Source organism: Periplaneta americana, chromosome 2, assembly GCF_040183065.1.
Source record: "Periplaneta americana isolate PAMFEO1 chromosome 2, P.americana_PAMFEO1_priV1, whole genome shotgun sequence".
Taxonomy (NCBI): Eukaryota; Metazoa; Arthropoda; class Insecta; order Blattodea; family Blattidae; genus Periplaneta; species Periplaneta americana.
Window position 1 is genome coordinate 88,550,774 of NC_091118.1, and position 20,382 is coordinate 88,571,155.

General features: G+C 34.6%; 1 protein-coding gene across 1 annotated transcript in view; it reads left to right on the forward strand.

The window, feature by feature from the left end:
* The window catches only part of Mtpalpha (monolysocardiolipin acyltransferase Mtpalpha), an 82,462-nt gene that overhangs the window by 43,763 nt on the left and 18,317 nt on the right, over positions 1-20,382 (forward strand). Inside the window, exons 8-9 of the mRNA XM_069818089.1 lie at positions 7,247-7,469; positions 14,037-14,246. Of these exons, the coding sequence (XP_069674190.1) occupies positions 7,247-7,469; positions 14,037-14,246 (433 nt within the window). The remainder of the gene's footprint in view (positions 1-7,246; positions 7,470-14,036; positions 14,247-20,382) is intronic.

Genomic DNA, 20,382 nt, shown 5'->3' on the forward strand with positions numbered 1-20,382 from the left:
TCACTACATGCTTCTGTCAACAGTTTAGTATTAGTATTTAGTATTTATTTGTTTAACCTGGTAGAGATAAGGCCGTCCGGCCTTCTCTGCCCCTCTACCAGGGGAAGTTGTAAATCTTCAACACAATTTCTCTGCATTTGAAGCAGGATTTGATCATCTTGTCGTTTTCTCAACTCCCTTTCATCTTTTCACTCACAAGTCGCAAGAAGCACTATACTTACTTTTCACTTTGAACATAGCGGTATAGGATCAGATTATGTATTAACAAACTCATTTTGCAATCAGTCTAAACACTTTTTGATCATCCCTTGTACATTTCCTGCATGATCCTATGTCCTTCAAGCTGGTCCACTTTTCTTTTTTTTTTTTTATTTTTATGGTGTTACTAATTCTTTCATTTAATGAGATGCAAGAGTATCTTCCTTTCCGTTTCTACTGGCATACTTATATCATTTCCCATTTTTTCCCCCCATGAGGAACTATATTTCACACTTGCACAGTTTTACTACAAATACATATATCAATGTAATTTCTAAGATATACAGTACTAATATATCACACGACTCAAAAAGAAATGTTTCATTTACCTGTAGTTACGAAAAACCTAAGTCATTTTCTTCTTTGTGTTCTTCTTGAAGTATTAGGTTCATTTAAACTTGTTCCAGCTCAATTTATTATTTTTAAGGTTATTTTTAAAATCTCACTCTGAAAGTGGATTAATAAATTATTCTATTCTAGCCAAAGTTAGGCTGGGTGATATACTCTTGTCTTTTTGAGTCTATGCTTTAGTATCATGTTTAGCAATTTTTTCCTTCCTCATTAAATTTTGAGTTTATAAGCATGGCACATGTTTACTATTGGATCTTCGAGACTACCATCACATTCTCTATTCTACTTGACTCCAATAGCATTGCTGTAATTATTATTATTATTATTATTATTATTATTATTATTATTATTATTATTATTATTTTTATTATTATTTATTTATGAATTTATTTTTTCGTTGTTAACTCTATAGCATCTATTAGTGCTTTATAGTTGTGCTGACAGAGTTACTTGTCAACAATGTGACGCTGAAACTTGTGTTCAAGTTACTGTCCAGCAACAGTCCTGATATATTGTATATTATATTTTTGAAGATTGGCTAATTAATATTAATGCGGTACACTCACAATCACACGCACATTCATACAAATTTCCAGAATCTAGATACCCAGGCAATTTTTCTTCTTCAAGAAAAATTCTACCGAGAGCCAAGCCCAAGAATTGAACCCAGGACCTCCAGACCTGGAAGCTAGCATGCTGACTAACAGGCCACGGAGGCAGTTATATTATTATTATTATTATTATTATTATTTTATTTTTATTTTTATTAACTAATGGCGGGTAATTGACTGTCCATCTTTCACCCATATGAAGACCAGTTTACCGACGGAGTTGTTGCCCAGGGTGCACCATAGGAGCCTGGTCTACGCTACTCTCATGATGAGATGAGATGATGATGGAGATTTGTTAGGATGCCACAGGGGAACCGGAGCTCCTGAAAAAAATCCTGTGTTACCTTGACCACAGGCTTGCCCAACACAAGTTATAAATCTGGAGTACACTGGGGATCGAACCCAGGTCCACAGAATTATAAGTCCAGCCACAGACCACCATGGCAGCTTCTATTTATTATTAAAATAGTAAAAATTGTTCGTGTAGAATTGCTCATTTTCTCACTGAATCTTAAGTCGAATGTGTTACAGCATAAATAGGTGTAATTTCAATTTCATGATGAATGAAATTAACTTCCCGTTTATTATTTACTCATTTGTCCTGCTCAATAATTCATAAATAGATTTATTTTAAAAATAAATATATAAAAGACAAAATTGCTGTTATTTCGTAAAATGAGGTAAAATTCGCATTATCTAAGAAATTCACGTTATTTTGCGATTTGAAAATGAGTCTTACAATGACCATGTGCAATAATGTAATGTATTAACGGATTTTTGATGAGAACAATAGAAACTGCTTTACAGGGGGCTTCACCTGAAAGATTAGATTTGCATAATATATACGTCACTGTGTACGTTAACAGAAAACCACAATTCCAAGTCACACAAAGATTGTGTGCACTCGATATGGGTCTCTGGCATTTCGTCAGCCCACGCGAGTTGTGTGGATATAAAGGGAAAAGTTGAGACGGTGTCGGGTGGAGTTCCCGGGTAGCTCAGTTGGTAAGAGCGCTGGTACATTCAACCAGAGGTCCCGGGATCGATACCCTGCCCCTGAACAATTTTTCCCTTGAAATTATTCAAATCTACTTCACAGGGAGCTTCACCTGAAAAATTAGATTTGCATAATATATACGTCACTGTGTATGTTAACAGAAAACCACAATTCCAAGTCACACAGAGATTGTGTGCACTCGATGTGGGTCTCTGGCGTTTCGTCAGCCCACGCGAGTTGTGTGGATATAGAGGGAAAAGTTGAGATGGTGTCGGGTGGAGTTCCCGGGTAGCTCAGTTGCTAAGAGTGCTGGTACGTTCAACCAGAGGTCCCGGGATCGATACCCGACCCCGGAACAATTTTTCCCTTGAAATTATTCAAATCTGTTTTACAGGGAACTTCACTTGAAAGATTAGATTTGCAGAAACTGTTTTGGTTCTACCATGGATTGCGAAAAACAAACACCTCTATTTACAGCTGAACTGTGACAGAACCCATTTCTCTATGATACACTAATATGGATATACCTCTTTTAGATTAAATAAAATTAAATTTGAAAAACTTGACACTTTGTGATTAACCAAAGAACCTTAAAAAATAAAACAAGAAAGGATACCCTGGCCATATTTTTTAAGCTGTTAGCAAGTTCACTTCTAATGAATGACAGCGAAGTCTGGGTTCTTAACAGAGCAGCTAAAAGAAGAATAGAAACTGCAGAAATACTATTCCTTAGATGCATATCTAGATTATACTCTGAGAGACCACGCACCAAACGACAAAATACATACATATACGTTCATAGTGTTCTGCCAAATGGCAGGTCTTTCACTGCAAACCCAGCATTCTCCAATCTTTCATATTTTCTGCCTTCCTTTTAGTCTCCGCATATGATTCATATATGTATCTTAATGTCGTCTGTCATCTGATATCTTCTTCTGCCCCGAACTCTTGTCCTGTTCACCATTCCTTCCAGTGCATCCTTCATTAAGCAGTTTCTTCTCAGCCACTGACTCGACCAATTCCATTTTCTCTTCCTGATCAGTTTCAGCATCTTTCTTTTTTCACCCACTCTTTCCAACACAACTTCATTTCTTGTTCTGTCTCTTCGTCTTGTTTGCATTTATCTTCATCCCATACTGCTGACAACTTTCAATTACCTCCACTACCACTTCCCTTAGTATTGTCTCCTTTTCTGCTAATAATGCCATATCATAAGCAAATCTTAAGCATGTTCTTCTTCCTCCTACTATCACCCCTACCATGTTCTGAAACAGTTCTCCACTAAATCCTTCAAGTAGATATTGAACAGGGTAGGTGATATAGGGCATACTTGTCACACTCCAATCCCTAGCCTGACTTTGACTCATTCTTTCATATAAAGCTTACTGAACAGCCTCCTCTCTTTCCAATCCACGTCTGTTTTCTTCAGGATTTCCATCAGTTTATTCCAATCCATTCTGTTAAACGCCTTCTCTAAGCGCACAAATACTATATACACTTCTTTATTCTTCTCGAGGTATCTTTTGCTGATTGTTTGTAGTAGTTCAGTTGCATCCATCATATCTTTTCCCTTCCTGAAGCAAAACTGCTCTTCTTCCTATTGGCCTTCCATCTTAGAATATAAACGACAATTTAGTATTCGCAGGAGAATCTTGGCCGAGTGCGTTGTTAGGCTGATAGTCCTGAACTCATTACATATCTTGGTATTATTTTTCTTTGGTGCTGACAGCAACACTGTCTCCGTAAAATATATCTATTTCGTTGCATAATGACGGAATTTCCATCTTGTCTTCAACCAAGCATTTCACTAATTCAATGGCGATTTCATCAACTTCTTCCCTTAAAATAGAAAATCCTTTTTCATCTTCTCATACTGCTGCTTCATCTTCTATAGCTAACTCACCTGGACGATTCTCTGTCTTATATAATTCTCCTACATATTTCGTCCATATGTTCAGTATTCCTGGTTTGTTATTTCATTTCCGATTTTGTCTTCTATCAACCACATGGATTTTCTGTTCTTATTTGTGAAGTCCAAAGATTTTACTTTGCGATACATTAAATCATATCATGCTTTTCTCTCTAGATCCTCTATTTCTTTACATTTGTCTTTCATTCAGTCTTCCTTCGCCTTACCAGTTTCTCTTCTTAGTTCGTTACTTAGTTTCCTGTAGTTTCCTCTATCTTCTTATGTGTTGATGTTTTCCCATTTTCTCCTTTCCTCCATCCTCTCCAACATTTTTCCTGTAACCCAAGGTTTCTTAATTACTCACACCTTCTCTGTATCCTATTGTTTCTTCTGCTGTTATTTGTATACAGCTTTTTAGATCAGTCCAGTACTCATTACTATTGTGAGATGTGGATTCTAATGTAGCGGCTTTTTCTTGAAAATTTACTTCAAATTTTCTTCTTTCCTCTTCGTTCTTCAGTTTTTCCATGTTGAATTTCTTCGTCACCTGTCTTCCTCTTATTTTCTTCAGATGAATATCTACTTCGCCTATCAGCAGAACATGATCTGATTCAATATCCACTCCTGTTAAAGCTTTTGCATTTTTAAACAATTTCGAAATCTTTCCTAAATCAGTGTATAGTCTGATATCTGCTTTTGTCCCTTGGGCATATCCATGTGTATCTTCTTCGTTTATGTTAATGGAATAATGTATTTCCAACAGTCATTGCATTTCTTTTATAGAAATTCGCCAAAGATTCTCCTCTGTCATTTCTTTTTCCCAATCCATATTTTCCATTGTTCTTCCATCTTGTTCTCCTACTACTGCATTCCAGTCGCCCATTAGGATTACACATGTTCCCTTCTTCTCCTTTTCAACTATTTATCCTTTTCAACTATTTATTTTGTCTTGTCATAGTTTTCTTCCATGTCCTCATCTGATAATACACTATGAGGCATGTAAATTTGCACTAAGTCTATTTTCTTCCCTAGTAGTCTCACCATTATCATCCGGTCATCTACATAACGCACTGGTATCACTTTATCTTTCACACGAGGTCATAATAATACACCAACACCATGACTTCCTTTGCACTAACCATTTGAATAAAACAACCTAAATTCATCACCCATCAATTCACCACTATTTTTCCACCTCATTTCTGATATTTCCATCACATCACTCTATTTCTTCTCATTTCTTCCTTTAAGTTTTCCAACTTAGCTTGCAAAAGAGTCCTCACATTCCATATTCCAATCCTCAATCTACTTTTCTTTTTTTTTGTTGGGTTGCTTCATAATTGTGTCCTCCCCCAGCATCCCTCTCCCTGACAAAATACGTGAAGGGTACTGTATATAAATTAGAAGAAAAAGGTAAAATTATGAAGTGGCAATGGTTTCAACATATAGAAGGGATGGAACCAACTAGGATCACAAAATGAGTCTTACAATATTGACTACAAGGTTGCCGCCTTTATGATGTCCCAGAGCCCGATGGAAATATTTTTGCATCGTAAAATATAATAGAAAGTTAGTTTAAATAGTCATATATTCATTGTTATTCAAAGATCATTGTCACAATAACAGAATATGTACTGTATAATTACTTACGTTTGTCAGTTCTTTTTCTTCATGTAATCTCAACACGTAGCAGGTATGGGCGAATCCAAAAATGCATATAGAGTGTTAGTTGCGAGGCTGGAGGGAAAAAGACCTTTGGGGAGGCTGAGATGTAGATGGAAGGATAATATTAAAATGGATTTGAGGGAGGTGGGATATATGATGGGAGGGACTGGGTTAATCTTGCTCAGGATAGGGACTGACGGTGGGCTTATGTGAGGGAGGCAATGAACCTTCGCCATTTGTAATTAAGTAAGTAATCTCTTAACAAGAGAGTTATGCTCTTCTCTTCCTACATGACTGTACTCATTCATGTGATATGCCTTATAATGACGTTCCAAATAAAATCATGGTACTGTAGTAAGCCCCAAACACATAGCATAATTCCCATTACTAGTAAATAGAAACTTTATTTCCCAGGTAGGATTAAATTGAGAACCTTGTCTTCACTTTGTTCTATTACATGCAGCTATCCTGAATAGGAGCATTACACTAATAGGTGCATATGCTCAGTATTTCTGATCAGGTATGATCATATCACTCCTTTTGCTGTGCTAGGCAACCTGCATATTTGCACATTAGGCACACACGTGCTTAAATCTCTTTGCACTTGTGCAGATTGAGTGACTTTGCCTGATCCTGATTAGTGAATTATAAAACCAAAATTTATAGAGCTACCGTATTTACCTGAATATAAGATGATCCCTAATTTTGTAATAGCTTCTGTAACGTATTTTTGTTGATGAAGTCACAGACAGTTAACTACGGTTCTGGAACGTATAAAATTTCAAATTTACATAGTTCTGCAAAATAGACAGATTCTTTTGATGAAATGAAATTTGTATTACCTGTAGAGCCTAACAATCGAAATACTCTATTTACAGAAAACTATATCATATTACCATGCAATTCGATACCATTGAGAAGAAGTGGACCACGAGAGAAACGAGTACACCTGTGACATTATTTAGTGTACAGTAACTTACTGTACAACATAAAAAAATTGATGCAACTTATTTTTCGTACTATGTGAATTTAAGATGACCTTCCTATTTTTTAGATGCAAAAATTAGAGAAAAAAACCTGTTTCATATTTAGGTAAATATGGTAACTAATGTAGCTAGTATATGGTAGGACATCTGTATACATGCTATTGAGACATCCTGAGGGCAGGGAGGTGGAGATAGAGCTTCCATGCTTTCTTGACTACAGTACTGGTACTAGGAGGATTTTATGTAGTGAGTACCATGCTCTGGCTGCTGCCATTTACCCCTAGAGTGTTCAGGTACTCAGTTGTGTAATAGACTAAATGGATCCTCTGAGCAGTTTCTCGAATTTATGACGAGATGAAAACTAAAATAGTACAAGAAGAAAGAGTATATTTCGAGTAGATGTATTTGTACATAAAGCTGCTCGAAATTGTCAGCATTTAAAAGTGAGCGCATTACTCTTGTGTTACAGAGGTGAAAGGGATCGGTTTCTTGCAAGTTTGAACACATCTCTGTCTTACCAGAATTTTAAAAATGCTGATTTGGTGATTGAAGCTGTTTTTGAAGATCTGAAAGTGAAGCATCAAGTAATTGCTGAAATAGAGAAGTGTACTCCTCCACACTGTATTATTGCAACGAATACAAGTGCACTTCCCATAACAGAGATTGCAAAAGGTAGCAGAAACCCTGAAAAAGTAAGTAATGGTTATATTAATTACAAATTTCTACGTTATTTAAATGTAGACTAAATTTCTCCTTTCACCCAACCTTTCAACCATCTTTTCATGTATCTTCTCTCTGATGTACCTCCTGCTCCTTTTTTTTTTTTTTTATCTTTCTCTTAAACTTTTATTCCTCTTTCGCGTTTTTTTTGTCCTTTCTGTCATCTTTATTTGTTTTTCTTTCTGCTGTTTTATTCCTCCTTTACTCACTCTCTGTTACTCCTTTCCTATCTTTCTGTTATTCTTCCTTTTTTATTCCTTTGTTCTTCTCTTTCTTTTATGCGTCTTTTGTTTTTGTGTTTTGAAGAAGACCGTTATTCATGTTCATTTAAATTTATTAGATGAAATGACAGCTATGTTCATTTGCTAGAACTATTATATAAACAGGTTTGGCAACCAGAAGTAGAAGAAAGTCTCAGAAACCCAAAATTTCAGCAATTTATACAATCAAGATAGAGCAGGCAGTGTGTAGTCAACTAATATACCGTATTTACCCGTGTAATGAACGCACCCCAATTTTTCGTGTTAAAATTAAAAAAAAAAAAAAATCCCCATGTAATAGACGCATCTCATTTTAAATAAAGATCGTTTTAATAATTTCGAAAGTCGTAAGATTGAATGCACTGCTTATGTTTAAATTCAAGTTTTGAAACAATAATGCATGGTACCACTGCAATCCTACCGTAATTGGTTCTTTTTTTTACGCTTGCAAAATATAGGTACTCTCCAATTAGTAACACAATATTCTTAGAACATCTGCAGTAATCAGTTGTGTTGATAAAATTGTGTTTCGACAATGGATAAGAACCGACCGAAATATTCAAGTTATACAGCAAGTTTTAAGCTGAAGGTTACCAAATTCGCGGAAGAACACGGTAACAGAGCCGCTGGTCGAGAATTTACCGTGTCAGAGTGTAATGTAAGTGGCGGAAACAAAAAGAACTACTATTAAAAACCCCTAACAAATCAAGAAAATCATTTTGTGGTCCAAAGTATGTAAAGTATCCCGAAATTGAAAATAAACTACTGGAATATGTAACTGAGTTAAGAAACAATGGAATCGGAGTGTCACATGAAATTATATATTACAAAACACATGAAATCACAGCTAATATTGGCATTGGTGAATTTAGAGCAAGTAGAGTTTGAACCCTTCGTTTCATGAGAAGGAAAGGCCTTTCTCTTTGAAGACACACATCAATTTGCCAATGGATGCCACAAGATTATGAACAGAAAATATGAGATTTCCATAAATTTGTGATAAAGATGAGAAAGGATAAGAATTATTTGTTGTCGCAAATAGAGAATGCGGACCAGACACCGATCTTTTTTGATATGCTGACCAACACAACAATTGCTAAGAGGGGAGAAAGTAGTGTGCTGATATGCACAACCGGTTACGAGAAAATGTGTTGCACAGTGATGCTAACAGTAACAGCAGGTGGAAGTAAATTACCACTGTTTGTAATATTGCTATTTGTTACTCTGTAATTTGCCAACTATAGCCACATTTTAAGTTTTTGGCTATGATATCTATACTTAACTATTTTTCATTTATTTTATTTTGTATTTTTCATTTATATCTATATCTGTGTATTTTATTTAGGTAGTATCTATTTGTCTGTTCTTTTTTTTCTTTCTCATTTTCCATTTTAATTTGTATTTACACTTGTATCTTGCTTTTGTATCTGTTTCATCTCTTTTTTCATGTTATATGCAATGCTATGTTTTTAAACGAATATCTGTACTGTCTATTGTAATTGGGGCTTTGCCCTGTTATAGACATAAATAAATAAATAAATTTTCAAAAGAAAAACTGCAAAAAATTAAATTACCAATATTTAGGCTTATTCATGTCAGAGTCTACATGAAGGGATAGATGGATGGATGGATGCAGGTCTGGTGCAAGATTGGGTGCAGACAGTATGGCAACATCGTCCTAGTGCTTCATTCCACCAACTTGCTCTACTCGTTTGAGACAGTTTCCGAGGTCACTTAGGTGACAACACAAAGAAAATTCTTTCGGAGTCAAAAACTGACATCACTGTTATCCCTGGTGGTCTCACATCAGTGCCTTAACCTTTTGATGTATGTATAAACAAACCATTCAAGGATTACATGAGGAAACTACACAGAGTGGATGGCAGATGGTGGTCATGATATAATGCCGACAGGAAGCAAAGTGATATGTGTGTGGATAACATGGGCATGGAACATGATAACTCCAGAAATAGTTCAAAAAAGTTTCTTGAAGAGTGGCAGTGAATGAGGTAGTGTTCATAATAACAATAAAGTGTTTTGTCTTATTGTCGCTGTATTCATTGTTACGAGTTATCATCTGTTTATGCAACTGCTGCTAACTATCTATCGTCTTAAGTGTGACGCAATTGTTACGTAAATTAGTTTCGACCCATTTATCATTAGTCTATAGATTATTTAAGCATTCGAGCTGGCGCACCTTTAATACATTTTTTTTTCTCGCATAAAAGATGTACCCTGGTTTTCTGTTGTAAAAATTGAAGAAAAAAAAAGTGCATCTATTATGCGGATAAATACGGTATTAATAGAGATGGAAATGTCTCAAATACCTTCAGAGTACACTGTTTATTGAAGCTGCTGCAACAGCAGTCTTATAAAGCTGTTCTTGATGATGTAATTTCAGTACCATCATTTCCCATAACTATGGTACTGGAACACAACTAAGGTCCATTCAAATTTTGTACACAACTCTATTCATCAACTTTCAACTCTTAAAATAAACATTAAAAATTACGGGACAAGAAAAAAAAACAAGCATTAGCCATCAAATATAATAAAATTATCTCTTCTCTTTAATAGTAACAGTATAACTACAGATCTCTTTTTTTTTTTTTTTTTTATTATTAAAATGAGATATAAAGTATAATAAAATAAACGAAAAGAATAACAAACAGTTAAACCCGTAGAAAAATAAAACAAAAAAAATCCAAAAATATTTACATATCGTGAGCAGTTCTTGAAAATGCTATTTCAATATTTGGGCAGTAATGTATTGCTAGAAATAATCCTGTAGCCTTGTTTATCTATATTTTTACAGTACTGTAGTTTGAAGTCAAGTCACTGCAGCTATCTATGAATGGTCTATGTTACTTTTACAATGTTCTTTGAATAGTTGTATTGTGGACCATAGTTGTGTTCCAGGACCATAGTTATGGGAAATGACGGTACTGCATAGTATTTTGTGTATGTTAATTAATGTATTTTATTTTTTAATAATGCTATTTTTATTTAACTATTTGTTACTTTTTTAAGTGCACTATAAATGCGAGATGAACTGGAAATTAAAAATCTTGTACAATTCTGCGATATAAATGTAAAGACACCTTCGCAATTTAAAAGTCAAAGTACATTATCGATAATTTAATTTTCAACAATATATTTTATGTTATGTCAGTTTGGATAAGTTATTGAAGGATGAGGCTTTCTGTGGCTATATTGTCCATCATATCCAAGAGAATGAAAGTGTGAAATGTTTACACTATATTAGCAAATTTGTTCCATGCTTTCATTTAACAAGTCTGATTTGTAAAATGAGCTCTCCAAATTTGTTTTCATTATACAGTAAAACCCTGCTTTTATGTTCCTGCAATTTACACTTTCCTACCATTTAACAGTTATTTTTGGTGCCTTCATTTTTCACATTTTCTTAACGTTTATATACCCCACATTTACATTAGTGTAATTTCAAGTTTTCCATTGACATATACATGCTAGAGAAACCTTCAGTCAGAGACATCATTTCCAGAATCCTTATCTGTAGATATGGAAGAACAATCATTGCAGAAATAATTGAAAACCATTTTCAGGATGACAATGCCAATTTTGGTGATGATGACAGTAATGGCGAAGATGATTATTGTAATGCTGTTCCCACAAGTGCAGGGTAGTTGCATCATTAGGAACATTGTGAATAGCTTTCTACTGCTGATGGTGATGATGACACTATGTTTGAGAAACACTCAAACAAAGAGGATTTGTAAACATGTCAGGAACACACATTAATGCATCTCTAGTTAAAGAATGCTCTTTAGCCAGCTAAATTGAAAAATTCAAAGTAAAGCACGTTGTTCCCGAAGATTCTTCATTCTCACATATATTGTCCAGTTTGGCATTAGATTATGACTTCAAAATCTGACAGATCATAATATCAGTAAACAGTACAGTTATCCTGTTAGCATTGACCTGCCTTGTATAAGTGCATTTACTTTTGCAGATGATTTGGCTTTAATTGCAAGGGATGAAAGATCATTTCAACATATCAGTCTGGCAGAGACTAAGCTAGCATAAGTAGGCCTAGAAATAAATCCCAACAAAAGTAAATGCATTCTAATTAAAGAAGGAAACTTGTCAGGAAAATTTCATCGTTACATAGATTTGTTGTTCAGAGTTTGAAGTACAAATCAGAAAGCATCAAATACCAGATTGTTGACTCTGAAGAAATAAGGTTAGATATAAACTAATTTGTCACGTGATCTTAATAATCTCGTCTGTTGCATATTTTTGAATCAAGACCAAAAAGTCCTTTGCAATGTGCTGCACTCTGCCAAATTCCTGATAATTTTTTTTTTTTTTTTAATATTGATAAAACCATCAGAACTGGAATCAAGGAAATAATGTCCCTTCCTAATGATACTTTGAATGCCATACTGTAGCATCGAAGAACATAAGAGATCTTGTAATTCTGAAAACTGAATGGGAAGCCAGTATTCAACACTATTACATCTGTAGACAGTGGTGAATACTATTACATCTGTAGACATGGATTTCAACTATAAATCTCAATTCCTAAATATTGGGAAGCAAGAAGGATGATGACTTCATTGTTAAATCCAGAGCATTAGATACACATACACACATCTGTAGACAACTTGCACAGGTGAATGATACATATCTACATCACATGAGAAATCTAGAACAGGAGAAGAAAACATCACTTAAATGCTTGAAGATTGCTCCAAACATCACTCCTCAAACTACCAGAAAACATCTCAGGGAAGTTTTTAGAAAATGGTCTTTCAAATCATAGTGCCAGCTTCCACATAAAATCAAATCTTGGGTCATCTCTAAAAAGTATCTTTCATTCTCGGAATACATCAGTGCCATCATGATGTCTTACAACATCACTGCAGTGAGATCTGTTCCTGGCAGAACCTTCAGTACTACCCATTATCATTGCTATCCTGACTGCAGTGAGACTGAAACACTTGGCCACGTGCTGGGGTTCTGTAAGAAGGGGAAGTTATTGTATAAGAACAGACACCATCAAGCCCATACAGCAATTTCCAAACAGCTAAGAAACAGAGGATGGGAAGTACATGAGGAGATTCAGTGTGTATCTGAAGATGACTCTCATAAGGGTGGGTATATTTGCCATCAATAGAAGAACTCAGAAAGTGATGGTCTTAGACCCCATGGTATGCTTTGAGCGAGACGTAAATCAGGCACAACAAATAAATAATGACAAGTGAGTTAATATGTACCTTGCCTTCTGCCCCTCAGTGTAAAAAATGGCATCCTGCTTTGTTATATGAGTATTACAGACTTACTACGAGTTTGGAGTGAGGAGATGTATTCACATGTAATGTTCTTAAATCACTTAATATTACCTTTTATGAGATACAGAAGACTGTGATGGAAATTCTGAAACCCTCCCTTCAAATCCTACATTCTCGTTTATATGTAAACACGCATTTTTTAAATGTCCAAATCGAAAACTTATTTTGCTCCTATCAATTGCCATTATATTTGCATGTTTGTAATTCTGGTTCACAATGGTCAACCTCAATTTAGGGATGATTTCGAATAATTCATAGTAGTATTCTGTGGATAATTTCTTTTATTAAATCTGTAGATTACTATAATTTTATACTATTTAGCCGTCTCCAATTGACACTTTACTTCACTGTACAGCACTTTTCCCTGGGTTTCTTGAAAAATGTAAAAGAGGAGTTATGCTGTATATGTGTTTTAGTTTTTGTAATTTTAATTTGCTTAGTTCTGAGTATTAATAACTGAAACCAATATATTTTTCATTAATGCTTCTCTTTTTCAGTAAGGATAACTGAACATTAGATGATATTTTGTATTGGGTCATATGATTAACTATAATTGTACAATATTCATTAACTTCTTACAATAATAAAAATAAAAGGGAACCACTTCAATATTTTATAGATGATCTTTCATTCCACAGAGTCCAGCTAGAAGCCCAGCATCCACTTTAGTTAGGTATTTAGATGTTTAGATCTTATAATAGGAAATACAAGAACTTTCAAAGTTGCTCGACTATGAGCATTATAATGTTCTTACTTTTATAACTCTTCTTAAAATTCTGATCTATACTTGTTACAATGGCAAAACTTTGAAACAGAGAAACTGCGATATATTGACCAAGATTAAGAGATGCTACAACCGAATATGCCAGCTTTTATTTGTGCTTGTTACAGTTATTGTTGCTAACTGAGAGTTGGTGCTTATTATAGTTTTGATATGTATTTGTAGGTGATAGGAATGCACTACTTTTCCCCTGTGGATAAGATGCAGCTGCTCGAGGTGATCACGACAGATAAGACTACACAGGATACAGCTGCTTCTGCAGTTGATGTGGGATTAAAGCAGGGAAAAGTAGTCATCACAGTGAAGGATGGTCCTGGTTTCTATACGACACGAATTCTTTCTGCTATGCTTGCTGAGGCAATCCGTCTTCTTCAGGTACAGTGCTTTTATTGTATTAAAGTTAAAGGTTTTTCATGCTTTAAGTCACGTAGGCTAACATTGGGATGGCTCAGAAGCCAATCAGTGTAAGTTGCTAAATATTCAATTCTGAGATATTGGACTTGAGGGATTCCTTAAGATACATTTCTTCGGAAGAATATCTAAATAAGTCAGTTGTAAGATTTTTAACCGTAAGAGAGCAGCACATATTAATGCTTCTGAAAAAAATCACATAACATTTCAGTTGTCATTCATAGTACGTCAAGAAAGTTTTATACTCTGATGCTGAGACTCATGTATTTGATTCAGATATTTCTGCAGCCATCGTAATCTATAACTTCAACCAACTTTCAAGTGAACTAACACACAGTCAAATTAGTTTTGAAGGCTTTATTGGTATTTATTTCATTCACCCAACTTTTAAAATAACTAAGATACGACATATATGAATGTCAAATACATAGGAAATATAGAATAAATTAACAAAACGAAGAACAACAAGAAAGACAATAAATTGATAAATAAAAAAAGTAAAATAGCAAATGGAATATCACAACATTAAGTTTCATTGTTTTTAATTCAGATAATTCTGTAAATGACAATTCAGAAGTATGTGGCAGAGGTACCCGTGATAATGAGAATTCAGGTATAGGTCATTTGTTATCTCGTGAAACCAAATGCATACGTGCATCGTAGTCATCGTAGTTTATAGTTAGAATCTTATGGTGGGGATAAGTGAACTGGCTAGCTTGGTACAAAGTGAAGCCTAGTGAGGGAAGAAAGCTTCTCGGTCCACTTTCTGCTTCCCCTCACGTGCAGGTAGGTTTCACAAGGTAACAAATGGCCTATGGGTATATTGATACTCAAAATAATGTGGAAAACATAGATAACACTGAAAACAAGGCTCGTGATAGAGAAAGGTTTAGAACTCCAAAAATTGGAAAAGAAATGTGAACGGTTACAAAGAGATTCGTAGATGAAAGTTATAATAATACAAGGGGCAGACAAGTTCAGGACAAGAGTTCAGTATACACATTGTAAATGTACACGCAGAATGTACTTTCCCAAGCACGAGGAAAATTTCTAAAATTTTCCATGCCCTTGCAGATCATATAAAACAAAATATATACATTCGTGGTCTAGTACAATGTACATCAAATTAAACAGCACCAAATTAGAGATTCTTCTAAGGATTCTAAGTCAAATAGTATATCCTACATACAAATGAGTCATCAAAGAAGTATTCAAATTAGTGATTCTAGGCTCTATAAGTATTGTAGTGAAAGGCTTTCAAATTTATGAAGGTCACTACTGAGGGACATTCGGTAAATTTGACGAAAATTCAATGGTTAATACATTGCAGAGGTGAACCTTATACCTAAAGATATCCTTTAAAATTACATTGCAGAAGGAAAGCAAGTTTCATGTGATCAACATCACAAAGCAAGCAAAAAGGAAAACTTGCAAAACTCTATTCAATATCTGAGGAACTACTATACATTGCTGTTAGGCCTGTGAAATACAGGAAAAAGACTTGTTGCCATACATACCACCTATGTATCATTCTTACTGTTCTATACCGAGTTTGAACTGCAATACACTCAGAAGTGAGGCTACCAATTCTTCCGCAGAGTTCCAACAGAGAAGTGTTAGTGATCACTGTGATGATACCGATTGCTGTTGTGATCAGAAAACCTGAAATTAGGCTTGCCAGAAATATGTTTGAAAAAATTTCAGTGGACAAAACAATAAGAGGTAATTTTGTATGTTTTTGCCTCTAATAGTTATATTTATTAACCGATATGTTTGTAAGTATGTATTAAGTTACTTCAGTTATTATCACACATATATACCGTCGCGAGGGGTGACCGTGCTATTCACGAAAAACGTATGGAAGGATTCTTTAAGACCGTGACAAGGTTTTAAAGTCTACTTCCTCACGTTTTTTTATGAAATGCGCAAATGGCACAGTCACCCTGCTCGACGGTAACTGATTAGTTAATTATTATATCTTAATGGGATTTTGAAATAAACAATGTAATATAACCCTCATTTTTTCCTTTCCTCTGTTTGATGACCTACACCAGTGATCGTCAGCACTCGCTGAAATGGGTAACGGGTAAGAAGTGTATCTGAATATGCACCGTCGTGCAGAAGGGAGAGAGAGGAAGCATACCCGCCAGCAGCCATGGATGCACCCTAGTGCAATGTCATTCACGGGCAAGAGACTCTAGCCTGGGGGTGCACTGTGCTGATGACTACTGACTTACATTAATTGACTTCTGAGCCGTCCATTTATAGAACCAAATTATGAATATACCCTAACAACAGAATTTCAAATGTCTTTTGCTGGCATAGTGGTTACCTCCTCTCAACCAACATTAATTTTTTAGGTTAATTGGATTCTGTGTTCTCAACTCTGTTGATAGCATCTGACACCCACAATAATGATCGTGAAGATCTCTGATAAGAAAGAATGGGAATGTGGATGCAAAGTCTTACTGCAGTCTTCTATGTTAAATTTCTCTGAAATATATGTAACAATAATGAATAGGACTCTGTTCATTGTAGTTCTTCATCACCATCTTGGTATGTAACTCTTAATAACTTCCCTTGCAGATGTAAATGTACGAGGTGCATAAATTAAAAATGGATATCAACCTACGAACAGTTGAGAAGAGTCAGTGACTTTGTCAAATTTATAGTATTGGAATTCACCCAACAAACTAACCAACACTGTTTAGGTCTGTATATATCTTGATGAATCAGGATCAGATTGAAGGGCTACTCTTATAGGGACATATTAACTGAAACTTCCAAAAATACTTAAAATGTCATATTTAAAAAATCTAATTACAGATATGGTTAAATTGATATCAGCATAAACGTTACATTTTATTTGAACATTCATTAAATTAGTGTAACTAATATAATCTGCTGTTATGTAACATTTAAATCTATATATATAATTTGAACTGGTAATGAAAATTGGAATTGAATGGGTTACATCAGCTTCTTGTCTATGCGAATGACGTGAACATTTTAAGAGAAAATCCACAAACGATCAGGGAAAACACGGACATTCTACTTGAAGCAAGTAAAGCGGTAGGTTTGGAAATAAATCCCAGAAAGACGGTTATGTCTCGTGACCAGAATATTGTATGAAATGAAAATAAAAAAATTGGAGATTTGTCCTTCGAAGAGGTGGAAAAATTCAAATATCTTGGAGCAACAGTAGCAAATATAAATGACACTCGGGAGAAAATTAAGTGCAGAATAAATATGGGAAATGCCTGTTATTATTCGGTTGAGAAGCTTTTATCATCTAGTATGCTGTCAAAAACTCTGAAAGTTAGAATTTATAAAACAGTTATATTACCAGTTGTTCTGTATGGTTGTGAAACTTGGACTCACATATTGAGAGAGGAACAGAGATTAAGGGTCTTTGAGAATAAGGTGCTCAGGAAAATATTTGGGGCTAAGAAGGATGAAGTTACAGGAGAATGGAGAAAGTTACTCAACGCATAACTGCACCTGACATAATTAGGAACATTAAGTCCAGACATTTGAGATAGTCAGGGCATGTAGCACGTATGGGCAAATCCAGAAATGCATATAGAGTGTTAGTTGGGAGGCCGGAGGGAAAAAGACCTTTGGGGAGGCCGAGACGTAGATGGGAGGGTAATATTAAAATGGATTTGAGGGAGGTGGGATATGATGGTAGGGACTGGATTAATCTTGCTCAGGATAGGAATCAATGGCGGGCTTATTTAAGGGTGGCAATGAACCTCTGGGTTCCTTAAAAGCCATTTGTAAGCAAGTAAGTAATGAAAATTACGGGAAAACAGCTGAACGGATTTTAACCAGTGACCCCTCATTTTGAAGCTTGGCATCCAAAGATTTGCGGAAAAATAGTAGTTTTTAGTGAAATGTCAATTTTCCTATTTTCCAAAATCCATCTGTCGTCAGTTTTGAGAACTAACAACTTCTCAGAATAAAACGAAACAATAAAATAAATATTATCAAGGAGGCCATGCCTTCAGGATTTCCAACAAATTCTTTGACATCATTATGCCAGTACGTCAATCTTCATTTACATAGGTTATTGAGAACTTCAAAACTTATTACGAAGGTTGTATTATCTGATTGTTTGTTGTGTAACTTTCTTAGTAGAGCTGTGTATACGTTATTAAAAACTACAAAACTCAAGGTTTGTTCACATTATCACCATCAAAAATGAAATATTACAGGCTATTTCGTTCATATGACGTCATTTCATTTTCGAGCAATGAAGTGTAATGAAATTTTGAATTCCAACCGATCACAGTCATACATCGCGATAATTTTTGCAGCTAGATTTATCACATGGTCGTTCTTTTGCTCAATCAAAATCGATGAGCATGAATTCATTAAGGTGCATCTACATGGTTCAACTTTACGCATTCAAGCAATGAATACAAGATTGATATTTAATATTAATTAATATATTTATGCAGTGAAGACGATGTTCAAAACGGCACATCATATAGACATAAAATCTTCATGCATCTTAATTGAACGTACATTTTAAACTGGATTCTTTCAATATTCTCAGATTGTTCCAACATATGTAGTAACCACGGTCGACTATAGTAGAAGGTCGGAAGGTTCAACTTGGCAACAATGTGTCACCTGCTGTTGTCAGTCATACTGCTGTCATACTCACCATTAAAACCAAACACTTAAAATATAATATGTTACGAATTATAGATGTATATTTTTTTTTTCAACAAATTAAAGTTTTCCTTTTATCTTTTTTTTTTAATTTAGAATAATGTCAACTCGTAATAAATGTGCTGTATATTAATACGAGTGTTCGTAACTGTTATGCTGTGTAATTTTTTCTTCTCATTTCGCAGGTTACAGTTTTGCATTGTTTATAAAAAAATCTCATATTATTTACTAAACTCATACTCAGGTCATAAGCGTGTATATTAAATACATTTTACCTTATGTAGATTCTAGGCCTATGTTGCTTTCCAGCCAGAGTTAATGGGTTTATCCAGTTAGACTAGGCCACCTTCTTCAGACTTTAGTAGGCTAATATAAATTTATGAAAAGTTGCAATAAATAACTTACAAGAAGTCATGTCTTTATTATTAGCATTTTTAAAATCTTATTTCCAATTTCTATATCCAATTACATCATACATTATCCGATTACATCATGTGCAAAACTCAAACAGATACTGTAGGCCTACAATTCCTAGGACTGTAATACCTACATTTTACCTTATTTAGGCCTACATTTTTTACATTATTAACACAAGATTGGTTACATATTTACACAGATGACTCACTCATGAATCCAGATGAAGGAGCAGGTGCTACTTGTCCATATTTTTCATTTTATAAAAATGTTGCAAATGTAACTTAAAATTTTGATGATGAACTTGAAGTTATCTATGCCTCTCTCCAAAATTTTTTTTCCTTGGTTACAGAAATGCAAAAATATAGTTCTCTTATCTGATTCCAAAGAAAGCTTCAATCCAGGCAGTTAGTACAACTACTTTTGCTATATCAAGAAAAATTAAGGAAATCCATTGTATGTTAAGGTACATTCAAAATTTAAATAATATCTTAGTTCTCCATTGAATCCCAACGCATTGTGGAATATATGGTAATGAGAAATCTGATATGTTGGCCAAGAAAGGAACTAGAAAAAACGTAAAGAACTACAGTTTTTCATATGAGTCAATAAAACGAGTTATCAAAAGGAAAATTACCAGCAATTACCACACTAATTCTCCAAGTGAACATCAAAATTCAAGATGGAATAATTTACTACAAGATTTAAAATCCATTCCTGATATACCACGAAAATCTACTGTGGCTATGTTCAGACTGATTACTGGTCACGACTGTCTTATAAAACATCTACATCGAATCAGCTTATTGGACTCTGCTAAATGTTTATTGTGCAATAAAGAAGATGCCATGGACATGGAATATCTAAAAAAATCTGTGAATCTGTGGAAAATTTTATGGAACTTACATCTAAATATTGGGAAGAAAGAAGGAGAATGACTTCACCGTTAAATATTGAGCATTAGACACACACACACTTTTTACATCCTTTTCTAAAATGTCTGTAA